At 40.7% G+C, this 24,354-nt stretch overlaps 1 protein-coding gene across 4 annotated transcripts in view; it reads right to left on the minus strand.

The window, feature by feature from the left end:
- Window positions 1–24,354, minus strand: part of dab2ipb (DAB2 interacting protein b) — a 99,411-nt gene that overhangs the window by 37,897 nt on the left and 37,160 nt on the right. For 3 of the 4 annotated variants that reach the window (XM_062434444.1, XM_062434445.1, XM_062434443.1), the window contains exon 4: window positions 1,369–1,522. In XM_062434444.1, coding sequence (XP_062290428.1) covers window positions 1,369–1,522 — 154 coding nt within the window. Of the gene's footprint in view, window positions 1–1,368; window positions 1,523–20,641; window positions 20,661–24,354 lie in introns of those variants that run through there. The other variant, XM_062434446.1, reaches the window with a different exon arrangement.

Below are 24,354 nucleotides of genomic sequence, written 5' to 3' on the forward strand. Positions count from 1 at the left end.
TAGTGGAGTGTATTGAATTATATATATATTGGCAATTTGTATATTTTTGTTACTGTCGTTGAATCTCGTGAGGAGCCAAACCAACAATGAACTGATTCTACTTAAAAGTATTGTGTGTGCATCCAAAGCCTGATATATCTTATACCTCGGTGCTCTTGACCTCTATTGTTGTCCAAAAACTATTAAAACAATATTAATTATTTATACAATACTACAATGGTCATCGTAAAGTTTTCAACAAACTTTAATGCAAAGTCAAGAGGGGGTGATGTGTAGCAAAACAAAGGCAGCAAAGTACTGCACACAGAATTAAGCAGTAGCATCTGCCTTACACAGAACTACTCTCCAGAGAGTGAAAACGTTATGCAGTTATTAGTCTTTGGAGCCGTCTCTCAACAAACTACCGTAACCATAGTAGCAGGCTTTTGACACACACACACACACACACACACACACAGTACTTTTAAGTAGGATCAATTCATTGTTGTTTGGCTCTGCACATGAGATTTGTTAACAATAAGAAACCATAAAAAAACATACCAGCCTTATCATTTAGGTAAAGGATTGAAATACTTCTTCCACTACTGCATAAGCCTCAGCTAGTGTTGCTATGGTGAAGAGGCCAGGCAGAGGAGCAAATAAGAACCATAGCAAATTCAAAATGTGTTGTTGTTCCCCTTGGGAACTAATCAGAGCATCACAGCTTCATCCAAAATTAACCCAGAATCAAAAAGCAAAGTAATGTTAACTGCTGAAAGTTTTATCAGGCTTCTACAAAGCATAATCATTAACTTCTGTTAGGCATTAGTGATACATGCAGCAGAATTCACAACAGTGACAGCAGAACAAGCTTTAAACACCACATTGACATATTATCTCCTTCTTCAGTTGTGGTCACACTCGCCGATTAATACAGCCAGCAGATATGGAGCAATATTATCATTTAGAGTGGAGTATCTATCCACCCATTTTAAGTCCAATATTCACTCTCCTTCCAGCTTTATTTTGGTCTCCACCAATTCCTGTAGGAAATATCTGGCTCATTCTCAGCTAAATGCTGCTCAAGTGGATTTTTAGTGCTTTTGCTGTTGTACTCTGCAGGTCAGAGAACCAAAACAATGAGCTGAAATGAATGCAAAGATGTAGGGTTATGATAAATCTCTGTGGGTTTGGTAATATGGAAAACCCCTTTCACATTACACTTTGTCATTTGACCCATTGTTAATACAAAAATATTGTATGTTTCTGACGCCTGAAATAACTCCTACCTGTGCTTTAATGAAGGCCAGAAATGGGAATGCTCTGTAAGACTGTGGATAATAAGTGATTGGGTCTGCGTGTGCTCTATGCGTGTTTGCAACACCTCACCTCAAAGCAGTAGTCCTGCCCGAGGATGCTGCTGTGAACAGGCTTGATGATAACCTCGTCCTCCATACTTAGGTCCAGGGCTTCCACAGCGCTGCTGGGGCTGAGCAATGACTCATGGGAGCGAGACTCCTTCAGCCTTGGCATCAGATGAGATCTAGAAGTGGAGAAGGGGATAGAGAAGAAGAGGGAGAGAAGTGAGTCACCCTGCAGAGTCTGAGTAGAGAGAGTGAGAGAGAGGAAGCATATGCACTGCGCATATTAGCGGGCGTTCATAGTGAGTGTGAAGGAAGAAAGTGTGAGGATGACGAGGAGAGGATGCTTGACTTGCCTCTAAGTCAGCGAGACCTCAGCATGACAAGCCCGCACACTATATCAGCACATGTTCATGCACTCACTTCTAAGCCCACTTGCTAATGGATGCTTTGTGACATCTCATTCACAACTTGAAACATCAATGGATGAATGACAGAGCATGAAAGGTTTGAATCAAGCTGTGCTGCAAACTGATGCAGTGGAACCACTATAAATGGGAAGCATTTCGTATCATTGATTATCAGGTCAGGCTTGGACGATTTCCATATTGTGATAATGGCCAAGTGCTTCGCAATGATAAACCACTTGCTATCTGTTTTGTGGAGCGTAATTCAACAAACACACACCACACAAACTGCACTGCTCTCATAACTCTGTCAACTCTTCTCTATTTAACTATGACAGGAGCTCAGAGTGCACCTCAGGAAGTGTTGAATATTCTGACAAAAAAACAGCCATGGAGCATGATTCTCTGCCATTTTTAGCCAGAGAAGATTAGGAGACAAAGTAAAGAGCTTTCCGCTGTTTGCTGTGTTTGATGTCGCCCTACTTTCTGTTTTTATAAGAGTTAGAGTGAGTGAGTATCACTAAGAAAGAGCAAATGTCTCCATGCAGTGTACACTTACTGAGGACATTATTAGGAACACCTGTGCAATCTAATCCAGGGTGCATTTAATTGAAAAGTGTTCCTAATAGTTTGTCCTTCCCAGTTTAGTACACGAGCAGGGCAAAATATTAGCAACACTTTTCAATATAATGCATTCCAGTCCACTACCACCCACTATGACCTCAGTAATAAAGATTAAAAAGAGTCAACACAAACTGAAAAGAATAAGCTTCATAAAAGTAGAATTCATGGCAGAGCTGTTATTTTGGATTGGATAAGATAGCATTCCTAATAAAGTGCTCGTTGAGTGTACACATCTATATCCATGAAAGTTTAATATTCAGACCAACATTTCGCAATCTTACCCATCAACAATCACCAGTTATGCTGCAAATTAAAGGATAATTCTGGCAATTGTCTATATTTTTGTAATTGTCAACAAATGTCATGTACAGAGCCAATGAATTGATCCTACTTCCAATGCTTGATATGAATTATTCCTCTGTGCTGAAGATTGTGATCACAGCAGTTTGTTTAGATAGCTCCAGAGACTAATAACAATGATCATATTTTTATTCTCAGGAGAGTAGTTCCTTGTAAAGCACTGTAAATGTGCAGGAATGCGGCTCTGTTTATAGAGCCTCCTTAGCTTGTTGTGCTACATATTATAACCTCTTGACTTTGAACTGACACTCTTTGAGAAATTTACAATATAGTATGATATCAGGAGATTGTGATATGTAGCACAACACTGTCATTTGTCTTTGGACTTTGTGACCGTAATCTTCAGAGCGCAGGAACATGTCAGCCAATGAGTCAGTGTGGCTCATTAATAGTTTCTGGACAACAACTGATGTCTACTGTATAGAGGAATAACATATATCGGGCTTACATACACAATACATATAAGTAGGATCAGTTCATTGTTGGTTTGGCTCTGCACATGAGATTTGTTGACAATAAGAACAAAATAGAAAATTGCCAGCCAACATGCCCTAAAGAGAACTATAAGTAAGTCGTCTTAAGCCACATACAGAGTCAAACACCAGACCTCCATACTCTCGCGTTACCATAAACCTTACTCGTCGTCCAGTCAGCCTCACAGTGATAAGAGGATCAAAAGCTAAATATACTAGTGGGGGATGTAAGCAGTGACATAAACATTGCCCCGTGACACTCACACACTGGTAGTATGAAGAAGACAGGCGGTCAACTGCTAGTGTAATGACTGGGAAAGTTATTTTAATAATGCCCTCTATGGAGGGCTTACACACTAATCCCATGTATGCGTGTGAGCTTGTGTGAGTGTGCACTCTACGTCTTTTCTATGGACTAAAAGAAGAGCATTCCAGGAAAAAAAAATGCAGTAGGCTTAATGAAAGATTAACAACCGCAGGCAGCCCTTTGTACAGTCAGCCAGCTTTATTGTCAAATCTTCTGTCCAATGTGAAATAGACAATGATCTCAACTCTCTCTTCCCTCACACACTCTCTCATACACACACACACACACACACACACACACACACACACACACACACACACACACACACACACACACACACACACACACACACACACACACACACACACACACAGAGACATATTCCAAAGCACAGCTGCAGAGGAAGTGTCTTTGCACCTAGATCTGCTTTGTGATTGGCTGACTGGGTACTGGGCAGAACAGAGAGCGAGTCAAGTGAGCGGAGAGGAGCGGAAACAGGGGTTTTCTGGTGGGTTGTGCTGCTGGAGACAGGAAGGGATGAGAACTTTAAATTGTGAGGCATGGTCCACAGTTCACATAGTGATGTTTTCTACATCTCACAAACAGACGTATTGAAGTAAACATTTGTATAAAATAAGCTCAGGGATGCGTTGCACCAACTGGTTTGTGTTAAAATCAGTCTTTAGAATTGACTTTGCATTGGTTGCACCAACCAACCTTAAGACTAGTCTTAGCTAAGTCCAGTTTTAGCCGCGGTGCCCATGTGAATGGCCAGGAGACTTTGACTACTGCCTAGCAGCATGCATTGCTAGGATACATTGTTAACAATCTCCTGCTGTCTTGCTAATTTGTAGCTAATCATTTCTAATTTATGGCAACGTTATGGAGGATCAAAGAAAAAGAAAAGGCAATTTCACAGACATCGAGATAAGAAAATTAATAGAGCTGTACAGCCAGCACGAGAAAAAACACCGACTGCCAAGTAGTCCAACAAAATAACAAATAAGACTTGGAGTGAAATAATGGAGGCCATAAATAATTGTTCATACTCAGGCGGCTTTCGTTCACAAAACAATGTACAGAAAGAGTGGGTAGACCTGCTGAGTAAGGCAAAGATTTTGACTTTCCGCTGCTTCTAACGAGGTCTTAGTAAGCGGTCTTAGCAAGAAGAAGGCAGATTAGATTCAAGACCAGGTACTGACAGGCTTATTCCAAGAGTTGCTTTCAATACATTAAAACATTAATAAAAGCTACAACACAATAAACGTTATCAGGCATTTTAATGAATTTCTAATATTTAGTTCCAACTAATAGGAAGCATGTAAGCATTTTCCCTGTGAAAATGAACTGGAGCATGCTGCCATTGCAGCTTGCCTATAGCAGTTCTACAGTAACATCCTGCATGTTGTACAGAGAAATTGCAACAAAAAGAGGAATGCAATCTTAAAAATGAACATATTTTATTATTCTATTATGATTCTCTTTTTCTCTCAGCATATCGTATTATAAGAACATTAGTGTCAGTGAAAATGGTCAGAGACTTTGAAAGCACGAACTGATGAATAATAATGCTGCCTTTCATCTGTATGGCAGTGTATTAAACTGTACTGTAACGTGTAATTTACAGCCTTTGGTAGGAGACTTTGTAATGATGACAATGAGAGACTGTCTGGCGTGTGAAATCTGCTCATAACTTCTATATCAGCCATTCTGACACACTGTACATGTCAGCTGCCGCAAATAACAACTGGCATTACAAGAAGGGCTTGCTGTTCTCGGCGTCTTCTCATTTCTCCGCTCTTTGGTTCCCTTCCCCCAGCATCTTCTATTCTCAGCAAAAGTCATTCTTCGTCCTTGACAATCCTTCAATACTCTCTGCCTCCATTTCTCTTCTATCCTCTCTCTCTCTCTCTCTCTCTCTCTCTCTCTCTCTCTCTCTCTCTCTGTGTTTACCTGAGGTGGGAGGTCTAGTTTATGTTAGGTGGATTTTTTCGTATACTTCTTTCCATTTCGGTCTCTACTCTTTCACTGTTCTGTTTATCTCTTGCTCTCTGTTTATCTTCCTTCTCCTCCTCTCCTCTTGGCCATCGATCAATCTATCCATCTTCATCTTTAGGACTTCATTCAAGCAACTTTAATATTTCAGATGCTATGCAGGAGATACACAGCCATCTGACCGTTCAGACTTCCAGTAGCGTCTGTACACAGGCTGAACTATATACATCCCTGTAGTGAAATACATAATTGAAAAGGTCAAGCCATGAACAACAGTCTTTGTAAAGACCTTGTCAGAATTACAGCAGATGTTGCAAAGAGCACTGTACTATATCTATAATGCCTCATGTTTGGACACATAAAGGTCTGCTTGTGTGAGAGTATATTTGCATTTGTTCCCCATTACAATTACTGAAATTTCAGTAAGATAAGTGTGAACTGGTGCGTGTTTCCATTAGGCATATTTATGTAAATACATTTGAAAAGATGTGACAAGGTTACATAATTAATGGAGCACCAGTAACATTATGGCATTTCTTCGCTGCTTCCCACCTAAACAGCATTTGTAGTTGTGGTGTTTTATCAGGGATAGTGAGAGTTAAATATGCTTCTGTCAGCCTTTATAACATATTTCTTTTTTCAGTATGCCAACTTTTAAACCTTAGTTGACTGTACACATTTTTGTTGTTGCAAGATTTCCAGGAATATTACATAATTCTACCATTTAACATCAGTTTTTTTAATACACAAGTTGAAGATGAGCATACAAAGAGGAAATGTGCCTATTGACTATATAACCTGCTTGTCCTGTAACTTAAAAATGAGTCTGAAACTAGGAGTGATGACCAGTGAAAACACCCTTTTCTTGGTGAAGACAACACGCTGCGACACAGTAAAATAAAGCAGATCTTCAACTTATCTTTTACATTTAGATCATTTAAGCACTTAATTGGCCGATGATATAGACGGAAATTCACCATTTTGGAATGTAGTCACTGCATTAGTCCAAATCCTATCAGCACAGTCTGAGAACTCGACGCACTGTGTCCTGCTAAGGTTCAATAGAAACTCAGTTAGGAGTAAGTGCCGGGAGAGCTGAGCAGAGTAATGGATTCTGAGTGTGTCTGGGCTGCACCCAGTGAGCTTTGTCTCTGCATCCCGTAAAGAGAGTTCATCTGATAGCCTGTCTGGGATCTGATATAGTCTGAGACCTCAGGCCTATATAGGCGTCAGAGCACTTAGACTTCTAACACACTGACTGGTTGGCTAGCTGGCTACACCACAGGGGACTATGTTTGTACTGATAGCCCAAGATAGGTTGAATTAATGTACTGCAAATCCAAATAACAGCGCTTTAAAACTCTACATCCTACAAGAGTACACATTGTTTCACTACAATCACATGTACTACGACAACAGCACGTTAAAGTCCATGGGAAGTGGTGCTAATCTTCACATAGCGAGTAATACCCTCTTTGCGTTGTGCTGCAACTCACGTTACTGTAATAACAAACAGAAAATTCAACCTGATGTCCAAAGCTAAAGCTTTTCACCACCCAAAAAACAAAACCAAGTGTTAGAATTAAGAGATAAGTGGTCTGATGAGGTCCTCTTGCTATCAGTGTTTACCGTGGTTATTGCCCCGCACAGTGTTTACACGGCCTTCTGCTTTGCCTTCAGACCGACATTTACACCAATCAATACACCTTCCACTTGCAGACTGGCACAGCAATCACTTGTTAACTTTTGATTATCTATAATGCTCTCAACCCAATAGAACACATGAAACACAAGAGTAAACATGAGCTGAAGGAGAAGGAGGCTGTCTGCACAATGAAATTCAACAATAATTACCCAAGAACTACCTGATACTACCTGCAAGGTCAAAATGTTACAATAAAACTGTTGCAAAAATGATTGTTTTTGCTAGTAAACATTAGGGGAACATGTGCTGTAAGGAGTGCTAGTGGGCAGGCATATCAATAAGTTAGAGGATAAATTAGTGCACAATTTTTTGACAACACATAACTTATTCCGGTGGAAATAAATTCAATTACTGTAGTGAAGAACTTAAGACAGATAGTCTGAAATGTAGATATAATGTCATTTTAAATTAAGGGGGAAAAAACCGAATAAATGAGTTAAGGAACATTATGAATGCAGATGACTACATACAAGGCTTGAGGGGTTCTTGGTTAAATTGATTAAGTATGAAAATAACGTGAATCATACACTGTGGGCTTCACAGATGACAGACTGTCACCAGATCTCAACCCAATTTAACACCTATGGGAGCAATGTGTGAGACAGCACTCTCTACCATCATCATCAAAAATGAGAGGGTATTTTTTGGAGAAAATGGTGTTCATCTCTAAAGTAGAGCTCCAGAGATGTGGAGTATGGAAGCAGTTATAGAGGCAACACTTTACTAACATGCTTTATTTCGGTTTAGTCTGTATATCATTAACATATTTTCCATGATACAAGAACAAGCATGAATATCACAACTACAGTGTTAGAGACAAATCTGGCCTTAACGAGCTTGGCAACGATGATTGATAAAGAACTGTGGCACAGTGGATAGACAAGTGGTTTGTAATATCGTGCTTGGGGCGAGGTCGCAAAGTTTTCATCAAATTTGTCCTTGCAGCGTTCTCCTAACAGCTGGCGTACCAAACCAAACCAAAAAACACTCCAGCCAGCCAACAACATTGAACACTTTGCGAGCACCTGAGCCCTAACTCAAATATCAAAGTGGAAAACATCACAGTTAACAACAAAACACATACTGTGCGCAGACAATCACACAGTAATTGTTCAAGCTTGATTATGAAACACATGCACTGCAGAGACAGGCAACCGGACAAATAAGCCATTATTCATGCATCGAGCCTCACGCAACGAAGTGTCCGTTATTCCCACTGCTTTGTCGCTGACTCAGTGGAAAGGACCACAGGCCGTGGTGAAACAACTAAGTGTCTGTCACATTGCAGAGTACTCTGTCACGGGCCTGATCGCTCATTTGATCCACGCAGATGTGGTTGGTATTTCTCGGTGCTCGGCATGAATAACGAGGCACCATCAGCTCAGAGAGTTGTTTGCTTGCATAGAGTCTCAGAATTGTTTTCTCGTGTATTTCAGCAAGACAATGGACTTTGTTTTTTAGTAATTCTGTGAAAATGTGTTTTTCTGAATCTACCTGCCATCTGTCGATTGTCATCTGCACTGAAGTGAACAGGCAGGTGATGGGTTGGGAGAGAATATAGACAACAAAACAAAACAAATGTCTGGCCCATGGCGATAGACTGAAAGAGGAGTAGTCGTGGAGAGGCAAACGGAAAGAGACGAGGGGGATCCTGTCAGTTGCTGCTGGTGCAGAACAGTGAATGTGTGAGCTGAACCACTGACATGTGGCTACAAGCCTTGGAGCCCAAACACCAATCAGGTCAGCTAGAAGATTCAGTCAACAGAATAGCAGTGCGAACCTCATTCACTGTCAAAGTCAGACACACTGCAGGAAAAGAATGATCTCTGGAGACGAAGACAGGTTGAGATGGACGGGGGAGTCAGCCTGGGATTCAGCAGCTAATGTGACAGCCCTGCTACTGGTCCCTCTGCCAATAACCCCTAAGAGGAAAATTTCCACACATCACATCTAGGCTGACACTCTCAATCAAAAGCTCCCTTTCTGCTCATCCATCCGTGACCTCTGTGAGGCCTGATTGGCTGAGCCGTATGGTTATGAAAGTGATAATGACAGCAAAAGGAGAAAAAAAGCAAAAATGTTCATTTAGACAGATGGGCAACATAGATGAGTGGGCACAGTCAAGACTAAGTTGGTCCATATCTAGTGCATTAGTGCTTTGCAGCACCTGTGCTGGTTGACGGCTTTGCCTCTTTAGAATCTTATACTGCCAGCGGTCTAATGCACACAAGACAAAAGAGAGATTACACTGGAAAGAGGGAAGAAAGAGACACTGCCCGAGGCTTTACTGCACCACACAAGAGGGGGTAAAAACTGAAGCTATGGTGTGACCACTAATGTGTAGAAATCTAAGGGACCTATAGATGGGAGCACACATTAGCTTAAAGTATAGAGGGAATCCTTCTCACAAAGACATCCTTTCATTTACAGGGCGGAAGGAAGCTTTTAAAGGCAAGAATGAGCCACATGCAAACACTCGCACACCCCTCCCCGCTAAAGAAACACACATACACAGGAAAGGAGGGGGTTTTGCATTTAGTAACTCCTAAATGATCTAGGCTCCTTCCCTTTTTTAGGAGTCTGTGGGGATGCCTGACTCAGAGCACTGGCAGACACACTACATTGTGGGAAAGCTTGGCTGGTTACTGAGATCAGGTGGTTGGAGAACAACTGTTGGAAGAGCTAACACAGCAACCGAGCCAGGCTGTCTGGTAACACACATACATATACACACGCAGGCACAGCTTGATTACAGTGAGAGCGCAGACTCCCTGCTAGGCTGGGAGGTAATTCTGTGTAACATCTGCTAGGACACTCACTGCAGGAGACCGATACATAGCGCTGAAGAGCTGCCGTGGAGCGGGGACGGCTGGGGTTTGAGCTCTGAAGTCCTGCGCTGAGAGAGAGAGAACAGGACAGCTGGCCGAGAATACAACCACTGGATGCAGGAGATCACACTAGCAGCTGCAAAACATTGCATGCCGATTACCTGCGATGATCTGTGCGGAAAGTTAAGTTTTTAACAGTTGTGATGATTTCATCTGGGTAATAATTTGTGCCAAGCTCTGCAGGATGTGACACATGTGGTAAATCCTTCTTAATCATCTTACTTCTCTTCTCAAGGGAGTTTTAAGAGCCAAGAGTCAAAGGGTCATCAGAGCACATTAGGTAGCTTCTACAGTACAACAGACTTTGTTACACCTAACGAATGCCTGCCTGTGGTTGTTTGTCCAAACACTGAAATGACAGAGAAATTATAATGAGGTCAAAGGTCACACTAATGAGTGACTCTTAAAGTAGCAACGATACAGAGGACAAGGGTCAAATCCCATACACATGACTAATGGCCTTCTGGGAACTCAACAATACAATATGAATGGTATATTGATAATTTAAACAATGCACTTTGTTACATGCAAGAAAAAGCATAACTGATTGAAAATGGCTTCATGAGAATACACACTATTTATTTTTGTCATACAGGCTGGCGGAATACTCTGTCTCACAACTTCATGTCGCTGCTTGGCACAGTTTGCCGACTTACCCACACACACACACACACACACACACACACACACACACACACACACACACACACACACACACACACACACACACACACACACACACACACACACACACACACACACACACACACACACACACACACACAACGCTGCCAGAAATGGGAGGGACAGAAGATACCACAGCGGATGAAACAGTGTGCAGGTGCATCTGTGCGCTCTTTAAAATGCTTTTTGCCTTTAGAAACTGTGTCACAGTAATGCCTCACACATGACAGATGAATAATTTATTGCACTGAAATGTCATACACTGTATTTTCAGAACAAGCAAATATGTAAGTGCTTGCATGCCAACAATGGTTTTAAAGACTTAAATTATATTCCCATACGTAAACTGAAAGATGGGTACCTTCAAAAGTTACTGTATTTTCAGTTGGCCTCATACTAGCTATATATCTATTTTCATTATTGATTAACCTGACAATTATTTTCATGTTTGCTCTTAAAAATGTCAGAAAGCGATAAGAAAAGAAAGTGTCAATTTCTGTTTCCCAAATCCCAAGGAAGCCCAAGAAACCAGAAAATATTCATATTTATTATTTTATGTTAATTTGAGAGGATGAAACCGGAGAATTTTGGCATAGATTAAAAGTGCTGGTGATTAATGTTTTGTCAATAGACTAATTGATTAATTGACTAATCATTGATTTGTCCTCTCTCTTATCATCTCACCCCATCTATTATTATGGAATTGTGTTAGGAATGTCTGGCCAGTATGGACAGGAGGAACAATTACAGTGATCAACAACTCCTTCAATGTACACACGGGCATTCAAGACTGACTTTACAACTCTAACATGCCCTTTAAACTGAATTATATGTCTAATTCTGTTTTTCTTGGACGAGTATGATAATTGAAAAAAAGATTTTTACGGGTTGCAAAATTAGCACCAGCCACCAGCCAAATGCTGGTACAATATACAGTTGGCTGGTAGATTTGCTTCACACACCAGCCAACAAAAAACAATGATAATCTATTAAGTGGTTGGTAAATTTGAACATTCATTAGCCATTGGATGGTGGACAAAAAAAGTTAATTTTGCACCCTGGAGCTTGAGTCCTCTTTTTTTAATCTCTGTCCCACATAACTTCATTACTGAAGTTAATTATTAAGGCTTTTGCCAGCTGGAAAAGATGTCTGCATGCTTTTTTCTGTATATGTGAACTGGAAAAATAACACAAAATGCAAAGTTAAAAAGAAAAATTAAACATTAACATTATAAATGATTTACTTAACTAACATTATTAATAATAAATTGGGAGTGGGGAATGATGAGGTCATAGGTCAGGGATTGATTATTTCATCAGCAAACAAAATGAACTATACCGAATCAATACACTGCATTAACTTATTGATTTAACCTTATTACTATATATTCTGTAGCTCTTATTTCTTTTTTAAAATTTGTGCCACAAAGTGCATTTTATAAATACAGTAGCAAAATGACTACTGAACAATATAGACTGTTATATAACTGATTTATCCTTAATGCAAGGTCATTAATCAGCCCTGAATGAATCGCACATCTGATTTTCTGAAATATGTGTTAGATAATGGCTGGCTCTTGAGTATGTGTTTGTGATAATTATAGGTGCTTTTAAAAAATCAGCCAACTCAATACACTTTGAAACTGCTAACAAACAACCTTGACAGTTCAGGCTCGATTCATTATTTAAAACCTAAGAAAACAGATTTTTACAACAAAAGAAACGTCTTTTTACTTTTCACTTTGTAATTCAAAGTACTTATGAGGCAGCATTATCCACTCATTAAATTCTGCACTGATATATCACAGCAGTGAGAAGAGTAGGGGCAGCAGTTGAAGATGATATAGTTATCATCACCATAGTAGGACAGAGGATAGTGAAAACGCTGGCCTAACTGGGCCAAAGTCTGTCCAATTAACTGACTTATCCTCTGGCTTCAGGCTATCCAGCAATCCTTACTGTCAAACCCTGAAGGGCGCTGAGGTGTCAGAAGGATTTGAGAGGACTGTCCTTCAATTTTATAACCTAACTTTACCAGAAGAGAGCAGGAGAAAAGACAATTTTATGGCATGAATCAGCGAAGTATCACACTATAAACCTGGTTATACTGTATATGCCATACTACTACTACTAACACCACCACCCCCAATAGCAACTCACACAATACATCCTTTCTAATTTGAGTTAAGCATTTCCCAGTTCTTGTTCCTCATTAGCCATTATTGATTTTTCATTTACTTACATTAGCTGTGGAATCATAAGTATGCTTTAAGCAGAAAGTGCCACAGACACAATAATAGTCTATTAGGAGACAAGAAGAAGTCACATATCAGCGAGTATGATTCAGCCGTGACCACGAGGCTGAGAATACTTACGGCACGCTAAGGTCATGGAAATGGTGTGTACGCATCTGCGCTAATGTGCCTGTGTGTAAGTTTACATGTTGCTGCTGTGCTCATATACGTTTGCGAGAAAAAGTGTAATTATCATTCCAATTTGTTAAGCACAATTCAAAGAAAACATAAATTAGTTATATGCAAGAAAACTTTTTTCTCTTGAATTGTTGCATAACTATTTAAGTGCTCGGGGGAACTGATGATCTATATGTGCAAAAAGAGATGAGGAAGTGTGTTTTTCACTTCTTGACCTGAATATTCAAACACCCCCGTGGCATTGGACAAAGAAACAGGCAAACACTCAAGTTCACAAGGAGAAAAAGAGGGCAGAGGCTTTCTTCCCACACACATGGCAAAACTCTGATTGCAAATACAATATATAGCCTATGGTGCTTAAAAGAAACACAACTTTTCCCATTTTGTTCTGGTTTTCACAGTTCCATTTTCATTAATATCAGATCTAGACAGGTGAGGTTTCTTTAGCACATAATTGCCTCTAAATTGTAGAGCGTGCTGTCAATACTGAGATCCTATTTGCACTCCAAAGCCCAGATTTGCCTCTGGCACTGAATAGTTTTCATGTTCGAGTCTTAACTTGTCCTCCTTTTTCTCCCAGCACCTTTTTCTCCAACTATTCAGCTGTACTGCGTTTTTCCTCTTTTTAATTAACTATCCTGACCTTTCTATACATTCATACTTCATACAGAAAGTACTTTGTGGCATTTATGAAGCTAAAAAATAGTTACTTGCAGACACATTATACAGTCCTGAGTGAACCGTGGGTGGACTCAGACACAGATGTTTCCATAAACCACAGTGTGCAGCTGTGCTCTAACTATCTACAGCAACAAGACACTCATGAATAAAGCGTTAAAACAAAAAAGACACTTACGATCTACTGAATATGTGAAACATGGTCCAGCAGAACTTGTCCAAGCTGGATCCCCAAAACGCACAACTTCACTTTTCGTCGCATTCCTCACTAGTGGCTGCTCTCAGTGTTTTCCCCGACTATTTTTGAGTCTATGGGAACGTGGCTGGAGCCTCTGCCCTCTGAGTTACACCACACCGCTCCCAAAGGATGTCTGTTGCTGCGAACACACCCCTCTCCGCATCCCATTTAAAATGACAGTGCTGTTATTTAGGACAAGCCTGCCCATACTCCAAAGTAACATTATATTGTGATGAAGTAATGTATAAACCCTATCATGCCATGGACCTATGACAGTAAGAATAGAGATGATAGAATAAGAGAAGTAAGAGAATACTTTCATGTAAATATACAGCCACAGTTTTTTTGTATTTTGTGGGTATGTTTTTTTTCTTTTATCTTGTTTTTTTTTAATCTCCTGTACTATTTCTATTAAAGGTTGGAGCTGACTCCTATTTTCTTTCTTCTTAATAGAGGAACATCAAATGAAACCACAGAAGGGGTGAGAGACTTTTGTGACAGCTTGTTATGAAGATATTTAGGTGCTGCACTCTGTGATATACAGAAAAATCTATATCTTTAAAGCTGAAGTCAGTCCCTGGGATACAGTCGCTCTGTCATCATCAGATCTGTCTCCCCTGCTTTTTCTCACACTGACATAGACCCCAAGTTGGCAGCCAGGAAGTCAGCCTGCCTCCTCCTCCCCCCTCATTTCCCTGTAGCGGGAAACAATGGCTCAGCCTTCAGCACCACGCTCTGTGGGAAAATGCTGGGTCCTTGGCGCGGGGAGAGGGACTCCAGGAAAAGGGAGGAAAAAGAAGGGAAAAAAAGGAGCAAGGCCAAGTAAAAAAAGGAATGAGGGAATGAGAAAGAAGACGAGAAAATGAGGCCAGCCAGGTTTGGGGAAGAGACACACAACCAGATGTATCTTGTAGTTGTTTTCACACAGCTGGTGACCGTGTAAGGGAAGACTGATGTCACAGCTGAGACACGCTGTCAGAACACTCTTCAATTCAGAGTGTTTGAGCTCCACACACAAAAAAAGAGTCAAAGCCCCAGAAATGCCAATCATCGCCTGAGAAAGCATTACATGGAAACAGGTCCAGTTTGACATACACCAGTTTCAGTAATGCTTCCTGGACGACAGGGGAATAATTGAGCTCAATCATTTAACAGTCTGCAGAAATTACTCTGACGTCATTATGTAAAAAGCTGGTAGCGGTGGCCAAAGCAGTCGCCTACCACAACAATGGAATTAATTGTGAACTCAGCAGCAGGAAGGTCTTTGGACCCCACAGGTGGACCAGTTCTTCAAGTCCCAAACAATTGAAGTATCATTTGGGTGGTGAAACTGGAGGAGGTTTAATGTACTCGCTGGCCTCGATGCAATGGATTAGAATTGCTTGCTCTTATCACGAGTAAACAGACATGCATGCCTTGCTGTTTTGGAGAATGGCCTGTTAAAGGTTAACTACAAAGCTGAGGCGAAGGCTGGAGACTAAATACTCTGGGGGATTTCCTCATTCCTCTGGTCTGGGTTGAGATAATATCAAACGTCATAGGGTTGTTTGGAGTGCGACTGTTCCCAAATATAATATGGGACAGGGCAATGCTATTTTGTCTGTGGTATATGTTTGTTAGTAATGACTGTAGCAGGAGAGGAATGCAGAAAGATTATCTCAAAATCTTCATTATTCATAGGAAAATGGATTTTGAACAATGGCCTTCTGTTCTTTGTGAGTCATGTGGCTGCATGAGTTTTACATTTCGCATGTGTTTATGTGCATTAGTGTGTGGAGACAAACTTTCCGTGCACACAAAGAAAAAAATGCATCTGTATTCTATGTTATTTTGTGAGAAAAATCCATGTTAAATCGTGCCAAGGAGTGTGTGGGCGAGCATGTGTGAGGTCATGAGCCGAGTGTACAGCAACAGACAGCAACAGGACGGGGTCATGAGAGAGGGTGGGAGAAGATAGGCCCCTCTCGGCTAACTCTGTCTGCAGGCAGTCCCTGAGAGGCCTCGCCTCTGAGAAGTTATTCCCCTGCTAAACACTAACCTGCTTAGTAGAGCACCACCTGTCTGCACAGAGGTAAAGAAAAGAAGGGAGGGGAGCAGAAAAAACTAGTTGGTGGATACAGTGCATTCCAGGCAAGCTTCCACAAGTCTATATCTCAGAGAAGTGGGTGGCGAATGGTGAGACATGTTGGACAAGTAGATGTTGATAGAGCGCAGGGAAGAGGAGGGCAGAGGGATGAATAAAGACAGAAAGGAGCAAATGAAGAGACTGACAAGACTGAGAGGGGCACATGGAGCTCGCATCAACACACCAGTGACTAAAGCAGAGAGAATATTAATATTACTGCAATGAGGAGGACTGCAAGACCAAGAATAATAACGATTAATATTACGGCACTACATCTAGCTTGGAAGTGATTAAATTTCATTAAACACCTCTGATGTTAAATTTCAAAATGTAATCTGTCTTATATACAGTTGGGTTGGGGGAAAATTACATTACATACAGTACCATGAGATGCTAAAACATCCGGGGTTTGCCAAACCATCAATACCGAGATAACCATCCCTTTAATATCTCTGGTTCCATTACACTGCATATTATATATTGTAATATATGGCTGTATTAGATTTTGAGAATTGTTGCATCAATGTAATAGAATATTTTCACAGATCCAGTGGTGAAGGATAGGGCCGGCATTATTATATATTTTTCAGACTGTAAACAAAACCTGTGAAATGACCAAAACCAACAATCTGTTGGTTGTCGCTCAATACTGTCTGTGGCCATGAAAAGCTAATATATTTTGGTACTTTTACAAGCAGCAAAGCCACAATGTTATATGTTATGTTATATCACAACAAATTTCTCCTGTATGTCCAACTTGGCCTTCGATGATGTATTGTCCACAATCCTGTATTAACCATTGGCTTTTTTTTGTGTTCAGGTCATCCTTTGTGATCTGCTAGCTATTAGCCAACATTGCTAGTTCACCAGTGACTTCCTTTTACTTGACCAGATGTGAACTGAGGGTTAAAGGTTGTGTTATGGGCATTCAAACTAAAAAAAAAAATCATAGTGACTAATTGGGCTTGATATTCAGCTGGTTTAGATGTTTAAAATATATATTTTTTAATTTAAATTTCTGTTTTATTTTCGTTCTTCTGTTGATTTAACCTGCTGCCCACCTACAGTTTTGTTCATTTTTGTCAATGATTTAATACAATTATTACTAATTTTACCTGTTACAGATACTTTCTGCAGGTAACCAAACCCTACGGTTTATGGCACAAACGAATATGCTATATCAGATACACAGACAATAACAGTGATATCACTGACATCACCAGTGACATCATCACTTCAGTGGGTTTGTCAGCGAGAAAGAACGATATGAATACAGAGATATAAGGACGAGAGGAGGACAGAAGAAGACAAGTAAAACTGCGGCTTGAGATCTCTCCTCTCCTGTTGATACTATTGACTGTGTGCTACAGCCTTCAGGGCAGCAGAGAGTGATTCAATTATTGACAACGCAGATCGCTGGCCCATCATGAGCATATGCTCCTCTTTCATCCTCTCCCAGGCAGGCAGGCTTGAGGAGAGCCAGAATAATGTCTTTGACGCAAACTACTTGAACCATTTTTCATTCAAAAAGGCAATGCTGACATTCTACCATCCAATTTGCTGACGCACATCACAAATTTGAAAGCATTAGGCTAATTGAATAAAACCCCTTGGAAATTAGACTTTTTTTTAAAAGCATGTTATTCTCTCTTTGTCTCATGCTCGATACATTTGAATTTGCCATTTTAAATCCTTTTCAAATGGACTATTTTGACTAAAACCAACCTAAATGTGTCTTTGTGTGTTTCAAAAGAAATGTCTGTAAACTCCTGCAAATATTTGAGCCCTTTGTACTGGAATGTAATGGTTTGGTTTCAAATGAAGCATTTAAAATGTGTAGGACAAACTCCAATTGCCAATTCTGACCTCCTCCTTTCATATTAAATTAATTTAAAACACAGGACAATCACCATCCATTGACACCTAACTATTACTGCTGCAATTATAAACACTAAACATGTAAATTGCACATTAAAGTTGCAAATAATACATTAGAAAATAAAGAATAGCTTGAATTATAGACAACACACTCACACTAGTCCTGACTACTTTCTTGAATGTTCATGATTGTGTGGTCTTGTGGTCTTGATTAAATGTTGTTGATTGAGCGTTAAACTGTGGCTGTTTCACCCTCCCCCCCTTCACTAAACCGCCAATGGTGAAGACCTCTTGACCCCTAGTCGAATAGCCCCAGGGTGCAGCCCTGGCTCGCTCCTCCCTTCCCTCTACATGTGTCTGATCAAATGCTCTGCCCCACTTCATCAGCTCTCAGTAAATCAATGGACATCACAGAGATGATCTATGACAGAGTAATTACACAGAGACAAAACACTCAAAATGACTCAAAGAGATGGGAAGGAGTAGCAGAAATATACGGTACAATAGTGAGGTTTTGCCCCTTGGTGCATACATACATATCAAGGACTGGAATATGAATATATTTATATACATTTACCATTATGTTCAATTTCATAAATGGAAGTTGTAGCTTACATAAGGTCAGTCCTAGAGCAGAAGTTGAGAGCAACATCCTGGAAGGTGAATGAATATTGCATAATAGATTTAGTCACCCCGAATGAACCAGTACACAACATATTGAAGCATAAAGTGCAGGCTGTCAGCCCTTTCAGTCATCTTATTGGCTTCCTCTTTCGCAGTTTCGCCACCTCACGTTTGTTCGAATTGTCTCTCCCTCTTGCTCCATCTACATACAGTATCTACTGTAAACTCTATTTCTCGCTCTGCCATCCCTTCTCTTGGTTACTGGTTAGCAAGCTCTGTCCAGAAAAAAACAGGATTGTTGGAATACACTTAACCCACACGCTTAAAAACATATGCATATCTGCATACAGTACGTGCACGTATATCAATGCGCGCAAAAAATGTTTGCTCATGCATGCAAGCAGATGCAGCACCCCAGGGCAGGGAAAAAAACAGGAATCACACTGTTACTGCATACAAACACAGGCTGACACAAATACTCGTAGCATAATATGTAGAAGTCAAGCTCCGTTTTTTTTTTCTGGAGGGCTCAACAGCACACTACAAACAAGAGGACCACCAGCTGAGCTCTCACACTGAAATATATCTACATACTGCAGTAAACACGGGGAGAAGGGAAGGGAAAACCATCAAACTATCATTTGTGTGTTTACTAAACCAAAGATGGCTTTTTCCCGTGAAGCCACCTCCGAGGAAAATAATTGTTTGGTTGGATGCTGCTCTGCAACGGAAACTATTTAACTCTTCCCACATAATTTGGCAGGGAAGTTTGAACAAGCACTGACAGCCTCAGTGTTTATATTGCTTCATCTCCTTAATAAGTAATGTCTAAAATAAATAACCATGAATTAATTCTTGATGTGTGGCTGCTGTATAATGTCATGCATGGAAGTAGCGAGTACAGTGTGATTTATGTGATTACTGCTGCAACTGTATATGCTGCATTAACTGGACCATGAATATTTGTGGAAACCTCAAATCATGATCTAGAAATGCATTTAAATAAAATGTAAATAAAACTGGGCAGCTGACATCTTAATTTGTACTGGTAGACTTAATCCAATTTCTTAAAATGACATAACTAAGAATATTAGAGCATAGCAGATTACAAATACTTACTCACTGAAGCCTTGACAAAATGATGACTAACCACCAAGAGTAGCCTTTCCAATCATCTCTTCCTACCTTATGCAGACAAGATAATGTTTCTACAATGAAAAGAGCTGTTGCACTCTGAGGCTTTCAAACTCCCTCTCCTTGGGCCACACAATTTCCTCTTCAATCTGTTAATTGCCTCCAACATACGACTCGGACTGTGCATGCCAGCCTAAATCAGCAGCTGACCTCACAGCATGGCCCAGTCATCTGATTTGTGTTAGCTGGCTGCCCTCCGTCACACAGGCCAGCTTTGTGTGATGTTGCTACATTTAGAATATGGTCAGCACTCACAATCAAAATCCCATCTCTGGATCCCCATATCTGGTGTTTAATATCAAACATACTATGAATGAAAGCCATTTGGGAGTTGAAGCAATTATATAATAATGACTGAGTGTCCTGAATTTACGCTGGATGTAGTAATATGCGTGTGTCTGTGTGTGTGTGTGTGTGTGTGTGTGTGTGCTCAGGAGAGCAGCCTCCCTTGCATTGTCACTGATAGAGAGAAGCAAAGAAAGAACAGGACAGCACAGCTGGAGTATAAACAGCACACAGAGGCAGAGGAGTGTAAACAGTCTCAATGAAGCATCCTCTACACGCAGAGTCCACATTTCTATTCGTGGCCACACATTCACAAAAAAAAAAAAATCATCCACTGCATGAACCCAAGCAAACCAACACACAAAGGACAGCGATTGACATGTAAAAAGCAGGATAACACTCACCAGGCATTGTCAGAATTCCACAGAACAATCGAAGGCAGGCGGAGAGAGAAACCAATGCTGAGCCAGAACAAGAGGAGAGAGAGAAAAAAAAAAAAAAAGGCAGGGATGGATGAGGGCAGAGGCGCTTTCAAAGCTCCATTTTTTTTTCTCCTCCTGCTGCCGATGCAGACTGCTGCTCGCCTCTCTTCTTCTTTACTTGTGGTTCTCTTCCTCCTTCTCTCCCTGACTCCTTCCCTCTTTCCTCCTGCTGCTGCTTTAAGGCAAGGGGTGGAGAATAAGCGCTACAGTGCTCTCTCTCTCTCTCTTGCTGCCCCTTCTCCTCCTTTCTCTTTCTCCCACCCTCTCTTGCTCACCCTGTACAGAGCATGCCCTACTTCCTGTGCTGTCTCTGAAATGGGACACACTCAATTCTCTCCTCTTTTTGTTTTCCTTCACTCTGCATGAATGAACATAAGGGTACCCTGACACTTGACTCTGATTTGGGAATGGTAGCGATTTTCCCCCTCTTCTCCTCTGCTGTCTCTCCCCCTCTTACTAACTCCAGCTCTAAACCTCTCCCTTCCTCTGTCAGTGATTGACTGCACCTCCCATCTCTGTCTCCTTGCGCAGGGAGGAGCCTGCATATGGTGTGCAGGGGATCACATGTATGTGTGTGTGGTGCAGCCTAGCTTGGCCCTGCCCCCCCCCTGTATTGCTCCAGTGGGAGTGTGTTTGTGCTCTTTGTCCTGTCAACTCTGGTGCGAGGTGTGCGGCTTTCCCTGTCAGCCACTACTGCTGCTCCTGCCACCGCTGTTGTTGGGACTGGGGTGGGGTGTGAGTGGGTGTGTGTTTGCATGTGATGTCAACCAAGCTCAGAGTGTGGGCTCGGTTCAGCATGAAGACTACGACTCATGCAGGGGCTCACACAGGAAAAAAAAATACTGTACATATGAAGCTAGAGCTCAGTTTTGGCAAAGTGACTTGGCCGATGGGGCCAGCCAAAGGGTTGGTAGTAGTGAGACTGGAATGCGGGTGGGAGGGTTTTACCATGCTCAATTGGAGCTGGGATTGGTAGACTGGCATAGGAGATAGGGGTTAGACTGAAGCTATTTCTAGAGTGTACACACTGGCAGAGCTGGCACAGGGGGATAAAGGGCCGAGCAGGACACACAGATAAGGCAGGGCAGCTGTGGAGAGCTAGTTCAAAAGAGCCACGGCCACTAATCTGCACTCCCTGCACGTCTGCAATGATGTCATCAAATATGACATCACCCTCACCACTTATATTCTCCTGGACACATGACACACACACACACACACACACAAATTAGGGTGTGTGAGGATATAAGGACTGAGCTCTGGGTACACTCCCATTCTTAACAAAAGCACTTATCACAGGCACATTGTATGTTTAAAAATGACAAAATCATGAAAAGTATCAGTAGCATGAAGCTTGCCACCTGTTTCCTCCTGAAGATTATAAATAACAGTTCTGCTTTTAACATTTCTAGTGACAAGTGATAATAATTGCACACAAAGTCTGGTGAGGTTTATATTGTCATTTTAATCCCTGAGGTGTTGTCTTTACAGTGAGTATTAATACAACTAAGATGCAAAGTGTGGAAAACTGTAGATAAATGATTACAGGCTCATTAAAGCCTGTCTCAGAGGATCACTGAGAATAAAACTATTTATCTGTAACAGCTTTTGTACTGACTAAAATATTGCAACATTATTTTCTTAAAATAAACATTATTTTAGTATTTTACTTTATTCAATAGTGATAGTGGAGTCATAGGCAGAAAAAGCAGGGAGGAAGAATGGGATGCAACAAAGGTTCCTGAACGGAATAAAACCGGGAACCTTGCGGTAATACGGTATGCGTATTACTTGACTAGTGGATGCCCCACAAACATTGATTTTTATTTAATCTCAGCACAGACTGTTGTTGGATTATAGATTCATTATTTATCCTACAGTGACAGCGGTGTTAGATGCAATCAAGTGCAAAAGCCCTGCAGCAAAGTGTCAAAAAGTTTGGGGGTTTTCTCTATTGCATTATATTAAGATTGTTTTGAATAGTTCACTCCAGAGTCACACATTTGTGAGCAATATTTTTTTAAACTGTATAGGAGGATTTTAAACCTGTCATTCAAAAAGTCCACTGTGCTAGCTAGCGTACATCTGTTGCAAATACATTTACCAACTAAAGTTATGTAAGCAAAGATTGTAGCAGAACTATTTCACATCTGCAGTTAGGGTTGGGTCATATATTGAATTAATTTGCAAGGAAACAAATAAAATGAATCAACTCCAAGCCAGAGAACATTTTGATTTAATTTCATATCACCCAGCCTTATTTGCAATTGTTTTAGTACAACACATTTCTTTTATTTGTGCAGTGTGCAGTGGATAACTATTTTGATATATGCACATAGAATTGACACACAGTATGCACTCCCACTTCTTTGGGATTTCAGGTGAAAGGTGATAATTGAATTGATGTGATTAAAATGTGTCAAAAAAACAACCCTCGGAAATAATTCCCTTCCTGCTGATTTGGACTGTGGAGGTTTTTTATAGTACAGGAAAGGAAATGCTTATTATTTTGATGCCAAAAGTTCTACTCACTGTTCTCACTGTTAATAGACGCTTGGCTGTAACTGTAATGATTGTAATGTTATGTCAGGCTGCTTTTAGGGTCTTCTTTTAAATCGAGCTTAATGATGGTTTTATCAGGAGGACTTTTTCCATTTATAACTTCTCTCAGTAATGCCTCTTGGCTCCTGTCCATTCATATATACACTGTTTCCCTCCGTCATTCTATCAGTTTTAAAATCTAGGAAGGAACTCCTTTCTGGTTCACTTAATCCAATTAAGTAAGCCTAAAGCTACCACTCCTCTCACTTCCCACACACGAGCCAATCGCTAATCACAATCCCTTTTATCAGTCCAATTAGCTGCACTTGTAGCACGCTGCTCCCAGCTCCTGCAGCTGATGCCAACATTCAATCACCACCTTCCCAACCACCACCAGCATCAAGACTCCATCTAAAATCAGAGCCATGATGATTTGGCGAGTTTTGCACATTGCTGGCCAGTCTTGGAGTTCATCAGGAAAAAGCTGGGCATAAACCCCAGCTTTTCTGCGCCAAATAATTAATTTTTACCAACAATGTTTTGTATCTATGAACAAGTCTCTCCTGATTTATTATCATAACATACATGAAAATGTAATGCAAGGACACTATGGTTTCTCTATGACATTATATTTGACGATCAAACCATGATCAATTTCAAGTTATAGGGCATCATTGAAATTAGGTGGGTGTTTAACAGTGTATCCAAACTGCTGCCCTCAAATAAGATTTAAGCGTTGTCCCCTAATTATGTTAAAATTTAATTTGTAAAAAGCACAATTTTCCAAGTATCTTTGAAGGTTATATTAGTCTACAAATGTACTCTATATCTGCACAGGTGAATTTGAGTGGCATTGAATGTAAATACATCTGTGTATGTGTCACTCTTAGTCAATTAGTAGTCAACTGCAAGTCCCTTAAGCTCTATATTGGAGCATTTTAGCATCTTTAAACTAATTGGTTTGGTTTTAAGGCCAGCCATTATACTGTTCTGGTTCAGTCTCAACACTCTTTGAGCCAAAAAGGTCTGATAAACCCACTTTATCCTGTCTGCCCAGCACCAAGCGACAGAGTTAGGAAACTAATTGGTGAACA

This window comes from Scomber scombrus, chromosome 15 (genome assembly GCF_963691925.1).
Source record: "Scomber scombrus chromosome 15, fScoSco1.1, whole genome shotgun sequence".
Taxonomy (NCBI): domain Eukaryota; kingdom Metazoa; phylum Chordata; class Actinopteri; order Scombriformes; family Scombridae; genus Scomber; species Scomber scombrus.